The sequence below is a fragment of the Antedon mediterranea genome, chromosome 2, assembly GCF_964355755.1.
Source record: "Antedon mediterranea chromosome 2, ecAntMedi1.1, whole genome shotgun sequence".
In the NCBI taxonomy this organism is placed as follows: domain Eukaryota; kingdom Metazoa; phylum Echinodermata; class Crinoidea; order Comatulida; family Antedonidae; genus Antedon; species Antedon mediterranea.
Genome location: NC_092671.1, coordinates 19,063,791 through 19,084,779, shown reverse-complemented (window position 1 = coordinate 19,084,779; position 20,989 = coordinate 19,063,791). Strand labels below are relative to the sequence as shown.

At 33.0% G+C, this 20,989-nt stretch overlaps 2 protein-coding genes and 1 non-coding gene across 3 annotated transcripts; 2 read left to right on the top strand and 1 right to left on the bottom strand.

Moving 5' to 3' along the window:
• Positions 1-64: 64 nt before the first annotated feature.
• On the top strand, positions 65-1,297 carry LOC140040672 (uncharacterized). Its single transcript, XM_072086778.1, has one exon. It carries the CDS (start codon positions 151-153, stop codon positions 1,126-1,128), a length of 978 nt encoding a protein of 325 aa, XP_071942879.1. The 5' UTR covers positions 65-150; the 3' UTR covers positions 1,129-1,297.
• Positions 1,298-3,230: 1,933 nt separating this feature from the next.
• On the bottom strand, positions 3,231-3,302 carry Trnaq-uug (transfer RNA glutamine (anticodon UUG)). The gene has a single exon. It is a non-coding gene; the product is annotated as a tRNA-Gln (tRNA).
• A 299-nt stretch (positions 3,303-3,601) lies between these two features.
• On the top strand, positions 3,602-20,659 carry LOC140040668 (cullin-1-like). The gene is made up of 19 exons (XM_072086772.1): positions 3,602-3,680; positions 4,687-5,046; positions 6,771-6,936; positions 7,524-7,691; positions 7,815-7,865; positions 8,345-8,435; positions 9,062-9,225; positions 9,613-9,775; positions 10,422-10,552; positions 11,174-11,281; positions 11,576-11,731; positions 12,084-12,215; positions 12,764-12,955; positions 13,324-13,548; positions 14,228-14,275; positions 16,409-16,476; positions 16,874-16,979; positions 17,516-17,629; positions 18,338-20,659. Exons 2-19 carry the CDS (start codon positions 4,898-4,900, stop codon positions 18,416-18,418), a joined length of 2,313 nt encoding a protein of 770 aa, XP_071942873.1. The 5' UTR covers positions 3,602-3,680; positions 4,687-4,897; the 3' UTR covers positions 18,419-20,659.
• The last annotated feature ends 330 nt before the right edge of the window (positions 20,660-20,989 follow it).

Here is a 20,989-nt window from a genome sequence, read left to right as displayed (position 1 = left end):
GGTGTTCGGATTAAATTAAATGCATATGAGAATTATGTTGGTTGGTGAACAATATAACAAACAAGCGTCGAGACTGTAGCTCATACTGTGGACCAGTTTCAAGTTTGAAAGGTATAATAAACTTCAATTCAAAACAGCATATCTTTAAGAATGGAAAAAGACATCTCGTTTAATTTACCGCATTCACCACAATCTCTTAAAGAAAATATTCCGTTAGAGAATGACTATTTAGGCATGCAAGGACTACACAACGAATCACAAGGTAGGCCCCAAGACAGCTATGCACAAATGATTGCAAAAGCTATAAAAACAAGCGGCAGTAACAGTGCCACATTGCAAGAAATCTATGACTTTATAACGAGTAGATATCCGTATTATTGCGAAAATAGAATGCATTGGAAGAACTCTGTGCGTCACAATCTAACCGTTCAAAAGGACTTGTTCAGACGCATACCAACAATCGGTAACGAACCTGAAGCTCGTGGTTGTTCCAGGTGGACTTTTGTCGATGGATTTGAGGAACTACTGATAAAACGACAAAAAAGGCGAAACCCATCTTTGCGTACTCCTGGACAGAAACACACTGTTCGTTCGAGAGTGAAAAAGGTCGATTCTCAGCCTGTTGAGAAACAACTTATTATGCCACCAACTGTCATTAAGGTACTCAGTCCAATACAGCCGATCTCTCCCCCTGATTCGCCTGCATCTTTATCTCCTTCGGTCTCACAAGAGAACCACGTTATGTTTAATGACCCATATTTTACAAATCTTACTCCAGCTTCATCAGTTTCACCCACGGATAGTGATTCATCAGTATTTTACCAAGATTTTCACACAAAAACTCATTTTGTATCAACGGACATAAATGGCTGTAGCTTATTGGATAGTTTAATATCAGGAGAGGTTTTACCCGGGGAATTGTCTCCTTATAAGGAAGATTTTTACCCCTCACCACCAAAAGCTGTGCCTGTATCGATCAATAAAAACGAACCTGCATTTCGACTAAGCGAACTAACTCCACTAAGCAATCTTGATGTTTTCTATGTTCTTGGTAACGAGCGGACATATGACAGACGTGGTATTTGTGGTAATTTAAGATATTGTTTAAACGGTACTCAAGCCAGTTGACCACGCCTGCTGTACAATCTCCACTAGACAAAATACTTGTTGATACAAAAATGTATATTGCCGTGTAGTGTAAAAACAACACATTTTATCACACAGGACGTGCACATTAAAATTAACTGTTGTGTAAAATATCTTACAACACAAAGTTGGAAACGGCGTCACACAAGTGATCAAATACGTTTTACCTTAGTTCGCGTATCTATACGGTACGTACGTTTTCAAATGAGTAATTGATTCGGATTTTAAACGTTTTGTTAATCAGTTGCATTATTACTGTCTTAAAATTAGCCAGTTTGATTATTTTAATGTTTACATTATTATTATTTTTGTGAAACTATGTATTCCATTCTTTTAATTTTGATAATAAACGTTATTTTCCGAAACTGTATTTAGTGTTTGTCTTTTTATCAAAACCCCGCAAAACTAATATGATTGTTGGTACCGTAGCTACAGTACATAATTTACCGCGCTATAGGCCTACCTCAAGTCAAACAAATCCATTGTTGAATCTATTCTACCAAGTAGGAACAGGGAGTTGTTATTAGAGTCATCTAATAACAACTCCTTGCTCCATCTAATAACAACTCCATGGTAGGAATGACCAAACCACCCTTGAATTATCCGCCTATCTCTTCATTTATAAAATTTCCTCATAATACGGCTGGGGCCTTTATTTATTTCCTCGAATGAATCCCCCGCCACATGTATACACAACATTGTATTACAAAAAAATGTATATTTGTAGTAGAATTCATTGATTGACATGATTTACCAAGCATTTTAATCAATTGTTAACTGTATCACTTCGATATTAATTGTGTTGTATGTATTCATATCTACGGTGGCCCACAACTGTCACGCACACTATAACACAGAATCACACAATTAAAGAAGGAATTACACAATTAAAGAAGAAATCGCACAATTAAAGAAGAAATCACACAATTAAAGAAGGAATCACATATAAACAAAAGAAAGCATGAAAATATAAAACGAAATGCACAAAAATAGAAGAAACGCGCAATTAAAGAAGAGCTATTAAGCACAATTAAAGAAGTCCGCAACAAATTCGAAAGCTCCTCGCACAATTAAAGAAGTCCGCAACAAATTCGAAAGTAATGGTAAATGGGCCGAATAGAAATGCGCCGAATGGTAAAAGAGCCTAACGTAATGGTAAAAGAGCCGAATAGAATTAAAGTTTGCTGCCGGAGGCAACGATGGCGTTCCATACGGATTACTGTACTTTAATTGTGCGAGGAGCTTTCGAATTTGTTGCGGACTTCTTTAATTGTGCGAGGAGCTTTCAAATTTGTTGCGGACTTCTTTAATTGTGCGAGGAGCTTTCGAATTTGTTGCGGACTTCTTTAATTGTGCTTAATAGCTCTTCTTTAATTGCGCGTTTCTTCTATTTTTGTGCATTTCGTTTTATATTTTCATGCTTTCTTTTGTTTATATGTGATTCCTTCTTTAATTGTGTGATTTCTTCTTTAATTGTGTGATTTCTTCTTTAATTGTGTGATTCCTTCTTTAATTGTGTGAATATGATTTATATAGTGTGCGTGACACTTGTGGGCCACCGTACATATCAAGTCGAGTATCTGTGATCAGCCCACGCACTACAAATGCGTCGCATGCAGTAACAAGCCAGATACGAATGAATTTAGTTGATTGTCGGTGTTTTTTGTGTAGGCCTACAAAACCAGACTTTGAATAAGCCATTTTGCAGTTTTAATGAAGTTATTCACTTCCAAAAATAATTATATGAAATTCAACACATTTTGTTTAATATATCTTTAATTGAAAAGTTTATATTTAATTTGTATTTTAAAATATTGAAATAAAAATATGGTTTTGTCCGCGATAGCCAAGTTTATTTAGGGGCCTAATAAATAGGATGGGGTGGTCCTGAAATTGATAATACACTTTTCAACTTCAAGCGACTTTGCTGACTTTGCGTTTGATAAATAAAGCCTTTTAACTACAGTAGTAATTAATTTCTTAAATTAAAATCTAAATTTGATTGATTATTATTGGATTATTGCATAATTTCAAAAGGTATATATTTTAATTAATAATTGTTTATAAAAAAAGTTTAAAAAATGAGGTTCTACCGAGACTTGAACTCGGATCGCTGGATTCAAAGTCCAGAGTGCTAACCATTACACCATAGAACCAGCTTGCTATAATTTGTGAATTTATAAGATATATACAATTGATAATGAGATTAATAAGAAAAATATTATCAAAATGTTGAAATTGTTAATCTGTTCACATATTTTGCCTCTTTAAATTACAATAAGTTATCCTTTGTTGCCAGTTTCATTTTAAATATTATATCATTATTAATATTACACCATTATTTATGTCGTTTCTGATGTTTGTTGTGTTGCTGCTGCTGGCTGAAATCCGTAAGGGGGCGTTTCATTAAACTCGAGCGATATATTCGTACACAGGAAAAAGAAATGAAATGACTGTGAAAATACAAAACGTTGTCGTGCGTAGGCTGGCATAAAAAGTGGTTTGACAAAACACGAATATTTTATAATTAAAAGGTTTGTTGTTGAAATTATGTCTTAATTGTTTACACCTAACGTTTGTGGATGTTGTTGATTTTCATATTTAACTGACTATTTGTATATTTTTAGTGAATAGGCTCCACAAATGTATTTCTTTTCGGATGTCTAAAAAAATCATCAATCAAAGCGGAAAGACTAGCGGCGGCGCGCAGTAGCCTACGTTTTTGGCCTAGCTAATAATAACTAGTACCTATTATTATCACACAAGGGCCATACAAGACTATAATAAAAGATATCAAAGATAGTCCAGCTAGCCTACGCTAGCTAGCTCTTCGCCGCTACTTCCAAAATGATGCTTAGCCTATGCCTAGCTATAATATAGTGAGTCATTCATATTTTAAGCTAGGCCCATTGTTTGATTCCACATCACAGCAAGAGACAGACAGAAAAAAGAGGTTTTAGCTAGCTAGCTAGAGAGGACTGGCCTCTCTCTACTACTAGGACTAGGTAGGCCATCCATGATAACTTAGACCAGCCTAGCTAGGCATACATAGGGCCAAGCCTAAAATAAGATTAATTATATAGACTAGCTTAAGCTAGCTATTCTATTATTATCAATGTTATGTCAATATGATCAATGAATGTAGTATTTTATTTTATAATAATAATTATATTGAACCTCTTGTTGCAATATTGGGTAGGCCTAGAATTCCTCTCTGTTTTAAAAGGGATAGGCCTAGAACAAAAATAAAAAACGAATCCATAACCAGCTAGACAACTATTGTATTGTACAGTAATACTACTATAGCTAGTCTATTTAATAAATGCGGATATTTTTCTTGAGCTCTGAAATTTTAAATAATTAAGTAAAAAATGTTTATTTACATGTTGTTAACACTGGTATTCACACAACAGAAGTAATGTGATCAGTGTACTGTATGAGCCTAAATTTAATTATGGTTATTATTAATTATATAGCAGCATGGTCGAACAATTGTGAATTCTTTATTAATTTATGCAAATTTTTCTTTCTTCTCTTTAGATAATTGTTTTTTCAGATGGTGCTACATATTTCTTGTCAGTGTGAATCTGATTGCATCGGTTGAAATACCAGTAGCCACTGCAGACTGTTTTTACTTGGAGAGTTGCAGCAAAATGCTATGATATTGTGAAAAAGACATTATTAAAATTATGCAATAATATTCTGTTGGAACAAAATATAGTTTTGTAACAAATTTATTCCTCAAGTAGAAATGTCTAACCGACCTGGAGGTAGAGGGCAAAACCCTCATGGCCTCAAACTTACAAATTTAGATGACATCTGGGATGATCTCCGAGCCGGAATACAACATGTTTATAAACGGCAAAGTATGGCACGAAAACGATACATGGAGCTGTATACGTATCCTTTGAATTATATTGTTTTTATGAATATTACATTACCGTACTGACGCGGGTATAAGCCCACCCCCCTTGAACATGAAATCACGTCAAGTTTGGGGGGTGGGCTTATACCCGAGGATCCAAAAATGCAGATATTCAAGAACAGCACATGTACACTGTGTATTCCACCATGCGAGCGAGCGCCCTCACGTGTACGACGTTGCCTCTAAATACACGAGGTGTAGAGTGTCGGAAAATTAAGCTTATATAGGGGCCTAGTTCATGTAATTTATTGTAGAATATCTTATTTTAAACATCAATTGAACAAGAATTTATCAAGCAGAAAAGCAAGTATATAAATAGAAATGTACCAAAGAAATTTAATAAGCTTGTTTATGGCAGCCGATACCAAATAGTGGTTTTCCGTTTTGGCGACTTATAGCGTCGTGTGTGAAGCGATCTTCGACCGCGATGGAGTGTAAACAAAACAGGACCGCTAGGCCTCATATGGCCTAGCATATATAGCTTGGTTATGATCAAAGGTAGGTGTATTCGGTGTATGGACGTTGCCAAATACAAAATAATGTATTACGACACACTGTAGATCTTCGAATTAATGGGTGGGCTTATACCCGAGTGCCTCATTTTTCATGAAAATTAGTCAAAAGTCGGGGGTGGGCTTATACCCGAATATGGGCTTATACCCGCGTCAGTACGGTACTAAATTTATATTTTATTTAGGTTTACTAGTGTGTATATAATTGAATTATAGCTCAAGTTTAAAAACGAAATGTTAATTTATTGCATAAACTTTTGCAATGACATTGATAATAATAACTCTACTGTACTTGTACTTTTCTACAGTGGTAAAGCTGAATGACAGAAATTTGAAACCAAGAGCTATTTACCTGTAAACCTAAATGGGGTTTTTTGGGGGAAAATAATACATTTAAGCCAATAAATATATTGTTCAAAAGCCTGATTACCTATTATAATAAGTATAAAATGTATAACCTTTAAAAAATGTGTATTAACTGGATAATAAAAAAGAAAAATCACCATAATTTCATTTCATTTGATGTGCATAACTATTCAACCCATTCTAGAGAGGTAATCTTTTTCATTGTAGCATTAATTATCACCTTTACAGTTAATCATTGATGCTAAAAAATCATATTCTCAATAAAACATTAGAACATGTTTGCCTTGCAAACAATAGATTAAGTGTTATCTGATTTATTGTTTTTTCTCTTAGACTTTTTTTGTTGTTGTAAAGGCTTTTGAATTAGTTTGAATCAGTTAGTGTACTATAAAATCACTAATCAACTTAAAATATGAAAACTTCTTCAGTTCTGAATCGAAGCCGTGAAATATATTACATCTTCAAAGAATTCAATCATTTTGACCTTTAATTTTGTCATCGTCGATAATGGAATATGTCTGTAACATTCAAGGTTATATAACTAATACCACACGTTTAAAACAAACAATTAATCCTGAAGTATTGACCAATCATGAATGGACATATTTTATTCCTCATGATATCATAATTTAATAGCAAAATATTGAATCCCAATACACACTTTTGGGTATTTCATTGCTTGTATTTTATAGTCACCTGCATTCTAAATGTATTCTATCATTATTTTTTCTCTTAAACATTTATTTTTCTCTTAAACGTACAGTAGTTTGATGTCAATTTGTTTATAGTACTGTGTATTTATTCCTTTATCAAAAAATCAGACATGTTTACAACTACTGTACAAACGTACACTCACTTCAGAACAGGTCATCGTCGTCTGCTAAAAGCAAGAAAGGATCTAACACGGGTGGAGCTCAATTTGTAGGCTTAGAACTGTACAAAAGATTAAAGGATTTCCTTAAAACATATTTAAGCAATTTACTTGAGGTACAGTACATACAGTGCTGATTACTACAATTGTAATATACAGGATTAACATCAATGAACATAGTTTTCTATGACTACTACCAACCTGAATTATGTCCAGAAATATCTTATTGCCAGGCAGATTTAATGTATACGGATGCATGTCCCTCTTGCCTAAAGGGGATTGGTTTTCTTTTTATCCCTTTTCAAAAATTAATACCAAATGCTACCAGCTTTTTGAGTTGAGATTTTTTTTAATGCCAGCTCTGGGTAGACATTGTTAGTGCTTGAACTACCCACTTCAGACAACAAAAGAACCTTTTAGGACAACTACCATAGGTTAATTGTGTGAGAGACTAGTTGTTTTACAGTAGGAGTAGTTGTGCGTCTTTGGACTAGTTGTCATAGCATAGATAATTATTAATATTAATGTACTTTACAGAATTCATATTTACATATTTTTAATCATTTTTATCTGAAAACTGATATTGTTATGGTTTATGAAAGAAATATAGGCATTTACTTTAATTTCTTTCGCATTGCAATTCCTAGTTTACCTTAAAGCAAATGTAGTTATCTAATATTAATTATTCATTAACTTCTGATAGGATGGGGCAGATTTAATGGATGAGTCCGTTCTTAACTTCTACACTAAGCAATGGGAAGAGTATCAATTTTCCAGTCGTGTGCTAAATGGAGTTTGTGCCTACTTAAATCGCCATTGGGTACGACGTGAATGCGATGAAGGCCGTAAAGGCATCTTTGAAATATATTCTGTAAGTATGCTAATAAATACTGGTACAACAAGTAGCCTTTAAAATAAAGAAAAAAATTGAATGACCTTTTCGTTGCCAGGATGTATACTCTATTTAACATCTACTAATCATTTGTTTTTATAGTTGGCGTTAGTAACCTGGAGAGACCAGTTATTCAAACCACTTCACAAACAGGTAAGGAATATCATTTCCTAGAAAGTTGTGGAATGAACATACAAGATGTTTAAGATTAAACAACACATTTTGCTTTACTGACTGTGACATTCTAACATTCTGTTTGGTAAAACTGTCATGGAATTTTGGCTAGAAACCTCATGGAAAATGAGAAAACATTTATTTATTTTCAACTTACATATAGGATACTCTTTTATTTTCTGCTCTCTTTTATTTTGTGCTTAGATAATTAGATTACATGTGTATAATAAACTACTATACCTATTTCACCATATTATGTGAAATGAATTAACTAATCTAATTGTGCATGGACACCCAATTAGTCTACAGTACAGTATATACCAAGAACAGGACCAAAGTTTGTGTTACAGAGATTTGTCTTCATTCTTGGAGGTTTTCACATTTGACCACTTTACATTTAAGATTTGTTTTTTTCAATATTGTTGATGTAAGAAAACCTGTTTTGTGTTGCTCTGCAGGTTACTAATGCAGTTCTAAAACTGATAGAAAGAGAAAGACAGGGTGAAACTATCAACACAAGCCTTATCAGTGGTGTAATTCAGTGCTATGGTAAAATGTTAACAAAATTATTTATCCTATAACCAACCACTCTTGGCCTGACACAAATTGTCTCGTTTTCCCCAAGAGATTTTGGTTTTCAGGTAGTACTTCATACTGTAAGGGATATCGGAATAGCCTGTGAGAGGCATGGAAAATAAAGTGAAATTGATTAATATCAGGGTTGTAGTGTAATGTCGCCCAATCTTAAAACTTCCTGTCTAGTTAAGAAGGAAATTTTAAGCCTGTTTGTCCGATATAGCCAATTACTCCATTAGGTAGTAAGATGGTGTTATTGCCTCATCATAGCCTGTTCGTCTGATATTGCCAATTACTCCATTAGGTACTGTAGTAAGATGGTGTTATTGCCTCATCATCATTCAGTTGATGTGTTTAGTACATGTGCAAAATAAAGAATATTACACTATTCGAAAAGTATAAATAATGATAATAAATTGACATCAATTATTGATAATAAATGTAAAAAAAAATAAATCAGAACTTGCTAATTATAACCTAGTCTGCATTATTTATTATTGAGTTTATTATGGGTACACATTTTTAAAAATTTGTTTGTTTAAACAGAGCTGCAAAATTAATATATTCATAACATGATTTCTTTAATTAATTATGTGTAGTTGAGCTTGGGTTAAATGAAGAAGAGCCAGCGAATCGTGGTCTTACCCTTAGTGTCTACAAGGATTCATTTGAGACACAATTTCTACAGGAAACGGAACGCTTCTACGGTTCAGAAAGTGCTGAATTTCTGCGACAAAATCCAGTGACAGAATATATGAAAAAGGTACAGTTGAAATGACTAGCTTCTGTTTCATGTCTATGTCTGTGCCATGTGCTATGTTTAGCTTGATTTCTTGTGCTAATTTCGTCTATGTCTTTAGCCAAAGATTTTTACTTTCATTGCCTTGTCCTTTTGGAAGGATGTTGAGCTGTTGGTTTAGTAGTTTTTTTAAAGATACATTGGTACAAATATCTGTACACTATAATGTGATGAACTCTCTGAATGCCTTCGGCCTGTAAAAGCCTAATTCTTCTAATTATTATCATGTTATAATAATTGTAAATAAATATTATTCATGAATTAAAATAAGTTAATATTCAGTATATCACCGGGCGGTTTATAATTTGTTATGCGCCTGTTAATTTAAATATTAATGATTTTCATTTTTAGGCTGATTCTCGTCTTATGGAAGAGAGAAGGCGTGTTCAAGTGTACCTTCATGAAAGTACACATGATGAGCTTGCCAAAAGGTGTGAACATGTACTCATAGAAAAACACCTTGAGATATTCCACTCAGAGTTTCAAAACTTATTGGATGATGACAAAAACCAAGGTGACAATGATTAACAATGAATTGTTTCCAATTTTTTTCTAACAAGGTAGCCAGTATGTTTGAGTCTTCTTGTTAGGTGATCTGCTACTCCACAGTAGAATGAGAAAAATCAACGACCATAATTAACAGTTTATTTATTTCATTTATTTATTTCCCCATCCAACTGAACTAAAAGTTCACCACTTGTAGAAGGGAAAAACAACAGTAGATATACTAAAAACAGTGTTTTTATGGCTTAAAAGTGAGAATCATAGAGTAGGTTATTATTAGGTTATTATTGGAAGTCTCTATATAACTTGGTTCCCACTTGGATGCATGCAAGTTGACTGAACACAAGTGACAGTTCGATTACATCATGATTTGTTAAATAACTTGTGTTGTGTTTACATCCTTGTGTTAGATCAGTTTGCAGCTTTCTCTCTCACTTTTTAAAAAATGATGAGTTAAATAGTGCCAAGTAAACAAATCGGCGTCAAACAGCATGTCAATTTTTTTAATTTATCAGTCATATGAACAGACTTTCACAAATTGTAGAACAAATATTAATATAAAAGAATGTCCTTTTCAGTTGAAACACAAGCGTATACAAGTGTACATGGATTGAAAAGAAAATGAATGATCATTTATTATTACTTAATTTTTTCAGATCTTGAACGTATGTATAGACTAGTATCTCGTATACATGAAGGTTTGGGAGAATTGAAGAATCTATTGGAACAACATATATACAACCAAGGCCTAACAGCTATAGAAAAATGTGGAGACACTGCTCTTAATGTAAGGACACAAATTATCTCTTCATTTTAACTAGTTTACTTTTATTAGATGTGAAACGTTTTTTGAGCCATATTCATTAAATTCACATTGATTTGTGGTAGTTATACACTACTTTGTTGTGCTGATAAAAGGCAACACTATTATTTTACTTATGATGTATGTATTGGTTAGGCCAGAGTCCTTTTAGTTTGGAATAAACTTGCTATGCAATGGGAGAAAAAAAAGATAGAACAACCTTTAAGTTAAAGACTTTAAATCATGTGCAGTACATCTTTTGAGAAAAATAGTGGTTTATCCCGATGTTCACAATCAAGAATTGGCATCTCTTTATGGCTTCCAAGTTGTTATATGTTAGTAAAGGCTGGACGTATGTACAAGTAGATTTAAAATTGATTACATTAGCCTACTACAGACATTGATTGGGACAAATTGACTACATTCTTCTTGACCTTTACCATTAAATATTTACCTTTTTAAAATGTTGACGGATGTATGGTTTTTTGGGTTTAAAAAAGGCTCTAAATATTCACAAATTTGAATTGGACGTTCTTGAAATTGTTTCGAACTTAAGATTTTGAACTGCTATTAAGTATCTCATGTAATGTTATTCTTTTTTTCTAGGAGCCAAAACAGTATGTTCAGACAATTCTAGATGTGCATCGAAAGTACAACGCTCTTGTTTTGTCATCCTTCAATAATGATGCTGGGTTTGTTGCGGCTTTAGACAAGGTAATGTGAATGTAAATAAAGAAATATGTGCAACATTACTTTCTTTGTTCACAGATAATTATTAATTATAGCGAGTATTATGTCAAGTCTTTCATTAAAGCATAAAGCTCCGTCTATACTATAAAAATAGTTTTACAAAAATTTGTGATGTGCCCAAATATGGTAGTGATATGATGTCATTGTGTCTATATATGGGCACATCTTGAAGAGAGGTGATATGCCTTGAATGGAGGCGATATGCAATATCAATTTAGTAATATGTTTTCATTAATTGTAAGTATATTTGTTTGACAGGCCTGTGGTCGATTCATCAATAGCAATGCTGTTACTAAGATGGCAAACAGTTCCAGCAAATCACCTGAGTTACTGGCCAGGTACTGTGATTCACTCTTACGCAAAAGCTCCAAGAATCCAGAGGAAGCCGAGTTAGAAGACACCCTCAATCAAGTAGTAAGTTATTAGAATAATAATCCATGTTGTCGCAATCGTAAGTCTCTACCTAGGTAACTTGTCAAAAGAGCAGGAACCACTGTTAATTTTCTGGCAAAACCAGCTACTAAAATAGCCTATCTGCTGCTGAAGTTTTAATTCAGTGTTTGCAGGCCTGTAGCCAGGGGGTTTAAGAGTTTGAATGAACCCCCTTTTTCCTGAAGTTCCCTTTTCGCACTAGATATCATCAGCAGAAGTGATTGTAGATAGGCTTAACTAACCCAGGTGATTTTTGGCCCTTTTGTGGAAAAACGCTTAATGCAAAACTAAACCATTAACTAAACACATGTAATGTTATTATATTCAATATTAGATGGTTGTTTTCAAGTACATCGATGACAAGGATGTTTTCCAGAAGTTTTACTCAAAGATGTTGGCTAAGAGGCTAGTGCAACATAATTCAGCAAGTGATGATGCTGAGGCTAGCATGATCTCAAAACTCAAGGTACTAATATTTGTTATCTTTGAGTGTGGCAATTTCTTGAGGGTGACACTAATTCAAAAGCTAGAATAATTTCTAATTAATTTAGATTAATGTATATTTATTCGTAGTGGAGCTGTATCGTGGTGTTAACATGCTTGCCTTCCAATCCCAAGATTCAATCCTGACCTAGTGCCACGACTCTTTCAACTCCACTCCCACTCAAATGAGACTTAGTTTATAAGCACGATAAATTAAAATATAGCTGCAATTGGCCAGTTTCTCGTTGTTGGATGCGTATGTTTTATTTCGTATTAAAGGTATTCAACAACCCTAACTATACATGTTATAGGACTGTTTTATTTAAGTACGCCCTAAAATTATCTATTATATATTAATTTTTTAATCATAATTTTATTTATTAGTACAGTTCGAACCACTTTCATTTATTTTAACTTATTTGACTAATACAGCATGAAAACCAATCATTATTCAATATTATCAAAATAATATCTCAAAATGTTATTGTATTTCCACTGAATATCACTATTGTATTTTTATATATTTTGCAGCAAGCATGTGGATTTGAGTATACTTCTAAGCTTCAACGTATGTTCCAAGATATAGGATTAAGTAAAGACCTAAATGAACGGTTCAAAGGTCATTTACAAACCAATCCATTGGATATAGACTTTTCCATTCAAGTGCTAAGTTCAGGTTCTTGGCCGTTCCAGCAAGGCTTTGCCTTCAATCTACCCAGCGAGGTAAGTCGGTTTGTGAATTTTTAAGTACAACATTTTTTTTTCATTATAATGATTGTATTTGCTCTTTTTTTGTATCTACCATTACAAAAAAAGCCTTTTTTGCTGGAGTACTATATAGGTCTGTAGGTAATAAGCAGTAATATGAATATAAGCATTCATTATATCTTTTTGCTGATAGGCTGATATTTTTACTATAAACGTTATTGAGTATAGTATACTTCATTCTAAAACCACACTAAGGTGATAATGCCACATTGTAACCAAATATATGTCATTTCCAATTTTGATATTTAATATTTTATTTTTAACAATTTTTTTTGTCACTCTGTGTTATTTTTTGTGACTAAAACTGCTTTAATTCTTGATAGTTGGAGAAAAGTTTTCAGCGTTTCACCACATTCTATGCAAGTCAGCATTCAGGCCGTAAGTTGATGTGGCTGTTCCATATGTCCAAGGGTGAACTGGTCACTAACTGTTTTAAGAATAGATACACTCTACAAGCATCGACATTTCAAATGGCGGTTTTACTGCAGTTCAACTCGGTTAAAGGATATACAGTGCAACAATTACAAGAAAACACACAGATCAAAATGGTAATTTGATTTGCCTTAAATTAATCACAAAATGTTTGAAACTTAAGCTTGGTTTCCACTAGGGATGCAACGCAAGGATTTAAGCTCAGCGCAAGCGATTTGGGAAACAGGGCAGTTTGGATAATCACTTGTAATTTTGTTTACGTCCTAGTGGGAACTCAACATTGTGTATAGTTTAAGCTCCTTTTATGAGCAAATGGTTACCTAACATTATCCCATATAGAGTTCATTAAAGATGCATTCCCAACATTTTTAAAATCTTACTTAGGGTCACAAACTGCATTTTATGTAAAAAAAAATATATATGGGCCTGTTGCGATAAAATTGTGAAAAATAAGTATATTTTAATAATATAAGGGGCACGCTATAAATACCAACATGCATTGTGTGCTGATTTATATTTTTGTTTTGCGATACCATGAAGGGAAAATAATGGGAAACCATAGCTTTTGAGCGAAAATATTGGGTCTTCCCCAATTTGTATTAATAGATTCTTCCAAAAAAAGAAAGACAATTAATGTAGCAACTATACATCGCCAACCTAGATCTACAGTATAGCTAGCATACGATATTGCAATTGTATGTAGGTTGCACAGCTCTCTTCTCCAAAACTCTTTCAAAGTTTTCTTTTATTATACATCAAATGAAAACTAAAATAATAATATTTTTAATTTCTTAGGACATTGTGATGCAAGTTTTGCAGATTCTAGTAAAATCCAAACTTCTGGTGAGTTGAATTGATATCAATAAAACAGTATAAACAAAATATTGGCCTGTGCAATGTATAAGTAGACTGTGCCCTCTGTGTGTTGGCACAAAAGCATATTTATAGTTCTACTATTCAGCAATACATGCATAAGGCCAAAAAATAGAATTGTGTTGGCCACGCCCGACCGACCCTAAACTGATGAAAATGAACGTTGGAATTTCATTTGTGAACCAAATGGCGAGCGTGAAATCAAATAGTGAAAAATTGTTGTCTTATTCGCCAAACTGGCGAATATATTTTACCTCCGCTGGACGTGTTAAAAACGCACGCTAGGCCTACGCCCCTCGACCGATAGGTAATTATTATTAGATTATAGAAATTGGACTAGGCCTGTGGCTTATTACGGCCTACATTCCAATTCATATATTCTTTATTCATCATCAATCATGAAAATATACAACAATATATGAGAACATAAAAAAAAAGATGAAAAGGAAACACATAAAAACTCAAAAGAGCTTGATTAGTTGTGTCCCCCTAACTAGCCTAAAAACTAAAACATAAATAATAAAAAAAGCTAAATCCTGCAACAAGTATTATTTAAAAAATTATTTGTAAAATGATAATAAATGTTCTTTAAACAATGATTTAAATATATATATTGATTTGGTACTTTGTAGTTCGTAATTCAAGTCATTCCACAATTTGGGTCCCACACATGACACAGTAAAACTAGTAGAAGTACGATTACATTTTCTGAGTCTCATTTTGTCTTTAGATCTTGTATTATAATTATGGTAAGAACCATTTTTAATAAAGAGCGATGAAAAACGCACGTCCTGATTAGTAGTAACATTATACATGAAAAGCCCAATTTGGTACTTATTGATATCCGCAATTTTAAGAAGTTTAAATTTATAGAAACATTCAGTCATTGAATCATTAAACGTAATGCCCTTTTCTGGAGTTTAAATAACTCATCTCGATAACTTGGAAATGTACTACACCATATTATGTTGCAATAATTTAATACTGGTTCAATGAGTGATTTGTATATTGTCCAGAGAGCATAGGTTGGTAAAAAATGTCTTACTTTATATAGTATGCCTACATATCGAGATATTTTCCTAGCTGTAACATTGATGTGATTCTTATATGTGAGAAATTCATCAAAATGTACTCCAAGGAATTTAGTCGATTTAACTCTATCTATTCTTTTATTGTTGACATAAATATTTACATTCTCTAATTTACTTTGATTTCGCTGATTGCGGAAAATTATTTAATTAGTTTTTTTAACGTTGATTGATAGTTTATTGCACATGAACCAATCCGAAACATTTTTTAGTTCACCATTAACTAGTTCTATGAGCGTATCCAAGTTTTCGTGAGATGCAGATATGTTTGTGTCGTCAGCAAATAAAACAAAAGATAACGAGTTTGAGAAATTAAATACATCGTTAATGTACAAAATAAAAAGTAGAGGCCCCAGAATTGAACCCTGTGGTACACCGCAATTTATATCCATCAAACACGAACTTGTGTTATCAATAGACGTAAATTGTTTCCTTCCACTAATATAGTTTCTAAACCATTTAACGGCCGTGCCTCTTATGCCATAGTGTTCCAATTTTTTTAGAAGTATATCATGGTTGATGGTGTCAAACGCTTTTGACAAATCAATAAATATTCCGATGGTATTTTTTTTCTTATCAAGCGCATCGGTTATTCGTTCAACCAGATCTATAACGGCCATAAAAGTAGAACTGTTTTTTTCTGAAACCATATTGTGCATTATTAAGGATGTTAAACATTTTAATGTTATATCTTTTGCAATATAGCTGAAATGAAAACATGAAAAGTGTCTTTTTGCATCATTTGTGTACATTGGTTTTTTTTGCCAGTAAAACAAATTTTTGGTCTGAAAAAAAAAACCTTTCCTACCGACCTACCCATTTTTGGGATTTACCCAAAACGTGAACAACAAATTTTTTTTTTGGCCTAATAATAAAGAGTGAGTTTCGTAACGGATTCCTAAACAAAATTTTATTGATAATATATTTACAGTAAAATAATATATTGATTTTTGTTGGTGTATTACCAGTTTGTTTGTTATTATTTATAATTTCTTTTTTTTTTTAATTCATCCAGGAATGTGATAATTCAGATGAAGAATTAAAACCAACTACAGAAGTGAAACTTTTCGAGGCATATAAAAAGTATGTGGGTGTACCATAAATCAGAAAAATGACTCATTTATCAAAGTCATTAGTGTTCACATTAGTGTTCACATTAAGTATATGTTAAACTTGCTGAAAAGGATGTTAGATTTATATTTACAAACATGTTTCTGTGATGAATACATTTAAGCAGTTTCTATATTTTGCAATGTGAAAAAAGCGAGAGCCAATCAGAATTCGAGGAAATGCGTTCATGGGTACAGACACATGATTGAAATAAAATTGAAGCTCTCCTTTATTGTAGTGGGAAAAAATGAAAGGGTAGTGGATCTTTCTTGCTGAAATATTCTGTTTGCATAATAAACTCACCTAGTTTTTGTTAAAGGTAACTTTGACCCAGTTGGTATTTAATAAATGCGTTTGTTTTTGTTATCAGCAAAAAACTTCGAGTGAACATCAATGTGCCAATGAAAGCTGAACAAAAACAAGAACAGGAGAGTACACACAAACATATTGAAGAAGATCGCAAACTCCTTATTCAGGTAATGTCTTGTACAAGACAAAACGAATATTCAATTGCTATAATTCAGATGAAATGAAGTTCATAGTGTGATTAGAAGCAAGGCCAGAGCATCAATATGTGGGAATACATTTACAATTTCATCCTTGATTTATTTAGTATAACCTAATTGTTGACATAAAAGCTTTTTATTTATCTTTTTATCAAAGAATTTATATTATCATATAGTGACGTGACACCTTTTCAACAATATTCTTCTCCCCTAAGAGTGACTGACTGCCAACTATAACACCATTACATCTGTCCATGACAGTGGCTATGTGAACTAGTATACCGGGGTAACCACCTACTCATCTCAAAAGACGTACAGTAGTAGGTTCTTTCAAGTGCACACAAGTATTATTGTGTACACTGGACCTACAGTTTTCTACCACCAGTATCATGGCGACTCGAGCCCTTGTCATTAGGCAATAGATTACGATTACATTGTCTTAACCGCTTAGTCACTCACTTAAGGTCACATTTTTTTACATAGATTCTTATCCCACTTTTTAATAGGCTGCCATTGTTCGAATCATGAAAATGCGTAAGGTTCTGAAGCACCAGCAGCTGTTGAGTGAAGTTCTAACCCAGTTATCGAGCCGCTTTAAACCCAGAGTACCAGTTATCAAGGTAAGTCTCCTGCTGTCTATGATGATATGTCTGCAGGGGTGAGATTTCTCTTTTGATCCCAGAATTTCTGCATTTTTGAGAAATTTTCATTAACCTCTCAATATTATTTCAATGGGAATGTGATGTACAAGAGTTAACCATCTAGGGGTGTTATTTAACAAAATGGGGCTGTGGCTCAAGTACTTTGTGTCTCGGATTATTTCACAATTTTCCTGTCTCATCCCTGCTCTGTCAAACCATATATGGAGTTCGTCAAAAGCACTTAATGATTTGGATTTGTGTGCGCATAAGTTGAGTTATAGATGATATTATTCATTAGTGCACATATCCCAAACATCAGTATGTTATATGCCGTAACAAACCTCTTTCAACACCTTCATTTTTTTTGTTGTGGATTTCACGGTTATAAATATAACTTCAATGCATCTATGAGAGATTTTTGGATTGGACTCAAACTTCTGATCTTGCTATCAGAAGTCTAACTTTCAAAACACTGCGACGCACGCTCTCACCAATATAATAATAATAATAATAAGATTTATACAGTGCACATATCCACAAAAGTGCTCAAGGCGCTTGTGAAAAACCATGAAACAAATTAACCTTAAAGTTAAACCTAAATAATAATAATTTTGACAAAAACCGAAATAACTTGTTTATTGGATTTTGCAGGTATTATAATTTTATATTAAATATTTTTTCCAACAGAAATGCATCGATATACTGATAGAAAAAGAATATTTAGAAAGAGTCGATGGTGAAAAAGATACATACAGTTACCTTGCTTAAAGCCTAAATGTTATCCCAGCTCAACATTTCATCATTAAGCTGTGAGCCAGGAAGTTTTATATATTTTATTTTTATTTAAAGTAGTTTCCGTACCAAAAAACAATTTTTTGGTGGTTTAACAGTGTGAGAAGGTAATTGTTTTCATCATAGAGTTATATATATTATATGATTGGGCCCATGTAGCATGCTTGTGCTCTCTCTGGCATGCTGGAGTCCTGCCTAATATGCACGACCCTACCTAGCTGGCTTGAACACCAACTAACATGCTTGGATCCTATCCAAGGGTTTCTTGGCACTATCTTACATGCTTGGGCTCTATCTAGTATGCACAGCGCTATCTAGTGTCCATGGTCTCCATCTAGTGTGCCTCAGCCATATCTTGTCTGCACAGACTCTACCTAGCATGCTCTGGTTCTTCTTCTATTGTGTACAGTAAGTAGTCATATAAACTTAGTTTAGGTTTTTTATGAAACTGTATAGTCAGTTTAAATGAAATTATATTGATCTTGTAATTGTGGGTGGGGGAAAGAGAAAATCATTTTACCAATAACATTAATATGAATCAAAATAGATGTGTAGATATGTGAATATGATTTAGAAAATACAAAAAAGTTAATATAAATTTGATCACATTCGATAACGTATTCCAAAATGGTAAAACGGCAAGAACACAAGTTTTACACTGTCATTTTAACATTAAGTATAGCACAGTATAGTTTTTTAATTTTGACCCCTAAATGCTGTAAATAAGTGCGCCTTTTAATTTAATAATTTTGTGATATAATGATCTCACTAGAATATGATTTCATAGCTGTTTAGGGAGTCTTATCGCCTATTCACACCTACCGACGGTACAGAGTTTTGTGTTCATAATTATACAAAATTCATGCATCTGAATTACTAGCCGAATGGAACAACAGCTAACATTCATTACTATGAGTTAGTTATTGTATTTGCTATTACTGAGTCTAAACACTGTTGGTGTAACATTGCTGATTAAAATGTTATGATATGGAATCTTAAATCTGTAGTGTGAACTAACCCTTTGATCAATGGCTCTTGCTTGTGCCCCGTTTGTACACCAATTTGTACACCATCTTGAAAACGTTATTCCATTGAATTCAATTGAATGGAATGCTCAAATTGGCATTTGCTTATAAACAACACTTCATGTCCATGTTTTGGATTAGAAAATTCTTTATAAGGTAATATAAACATAAATATGTAATTCTTTGAAAACATATGAATTTTATTAAATAAATTCATGAATATAGGTATGCTTGCATAATAAAACAAACATGTGTTTAAAAACCAAAAGATTTGTTTCTATTTAATTTGTAAAAAATTATATTAAATATTGCATTAGAATATTTTTACAACTAAAGTTGACTCTCAATACTGGAAAATCTCGTAAAACACATTTCTTGAGGTTCCAATGGTCCTGAATTCTCTTTACCATTTAAAAACACATTCAGAACATGTAACACAATTTCTGGATAAATTTGGCCAGCCCAAGGTTGTCTGGTATTAGGAGAGTTGTCTGTATATCTATAGATGTATAAAGTTACTGTAAAATGTAAAACATTTTTAATTGTAACCCAGCTGCCTTATACAGTATCGTTGAAAATCAGCACCATGACAGTTGAACTTGAAGGTTATTGAAACAATGTGCTGTGTAAGCATACAGTGCATGTTTATGTTGTATAGATTTGCCTTTCTGTACATGACAAATCTTATTTAAATTGTCAAGCACCTTTTAGTATAAAGAAGCAGCAATGTAGTTTGGCTATTTAGCATAATTTCTATTGTGAAGCAGTTTAATACTGAATGTATATCAACCTTAATTTTAACAATACTGTATATTAAATTATTAGGTTTGTAACGAATGGTGTTGCCTCTTGCAAAATGGATATGTACACCCCTCTAATTAGAAACCACTTTTCTGTTACCAGGATGGTCAACTGGTAAATTTATCTGTTTTAAGTGTAAGAAGACTTCTGTTTAGTATGCACTATTTCAAAACCTTTATTGTAAGTAATTCTATAATTGAGTTTAACAAACATAACAACAGATGCTATGGTATAAGAATGGAATCTGTATTTTTATTTTGTATTAGAAATGTGTATGAATAAACTGAAATAAAAGAAACTGTAGATGCCATGCACAAAACCAAGGAATAACTACTATTAATAAAAAATGATGTTATTAAAATCCTTCTCGACAGTATGTATTAACAAGGTATTTTACTGGTTTTGTTTTTTGACACTTCACCTTATGTTTGTCATTTGTCTGCCAGTTTCTATACTACGGGGGTAAAAGAGGTGCTCAAGTCCTTCGTAGCGAAAAGGATGTATCCCTATACAGCTTGCAGTTTGCCTAAAGTTCCACTTTCTCCCTTTTTCTTTTTTCCAGCGCTTTCATTGTTCTCCATTATGAAAGCTACCGAACATTCTTGTTCAGGTCGCTTTCAACATTTTTCTTCTTGCTCTTCACTCCCATGACCGGGAGATTGTCGCTCCATAAAATGATCAAGCCTACGTTTTTGGTACATATATATTTCAAAATTAATTA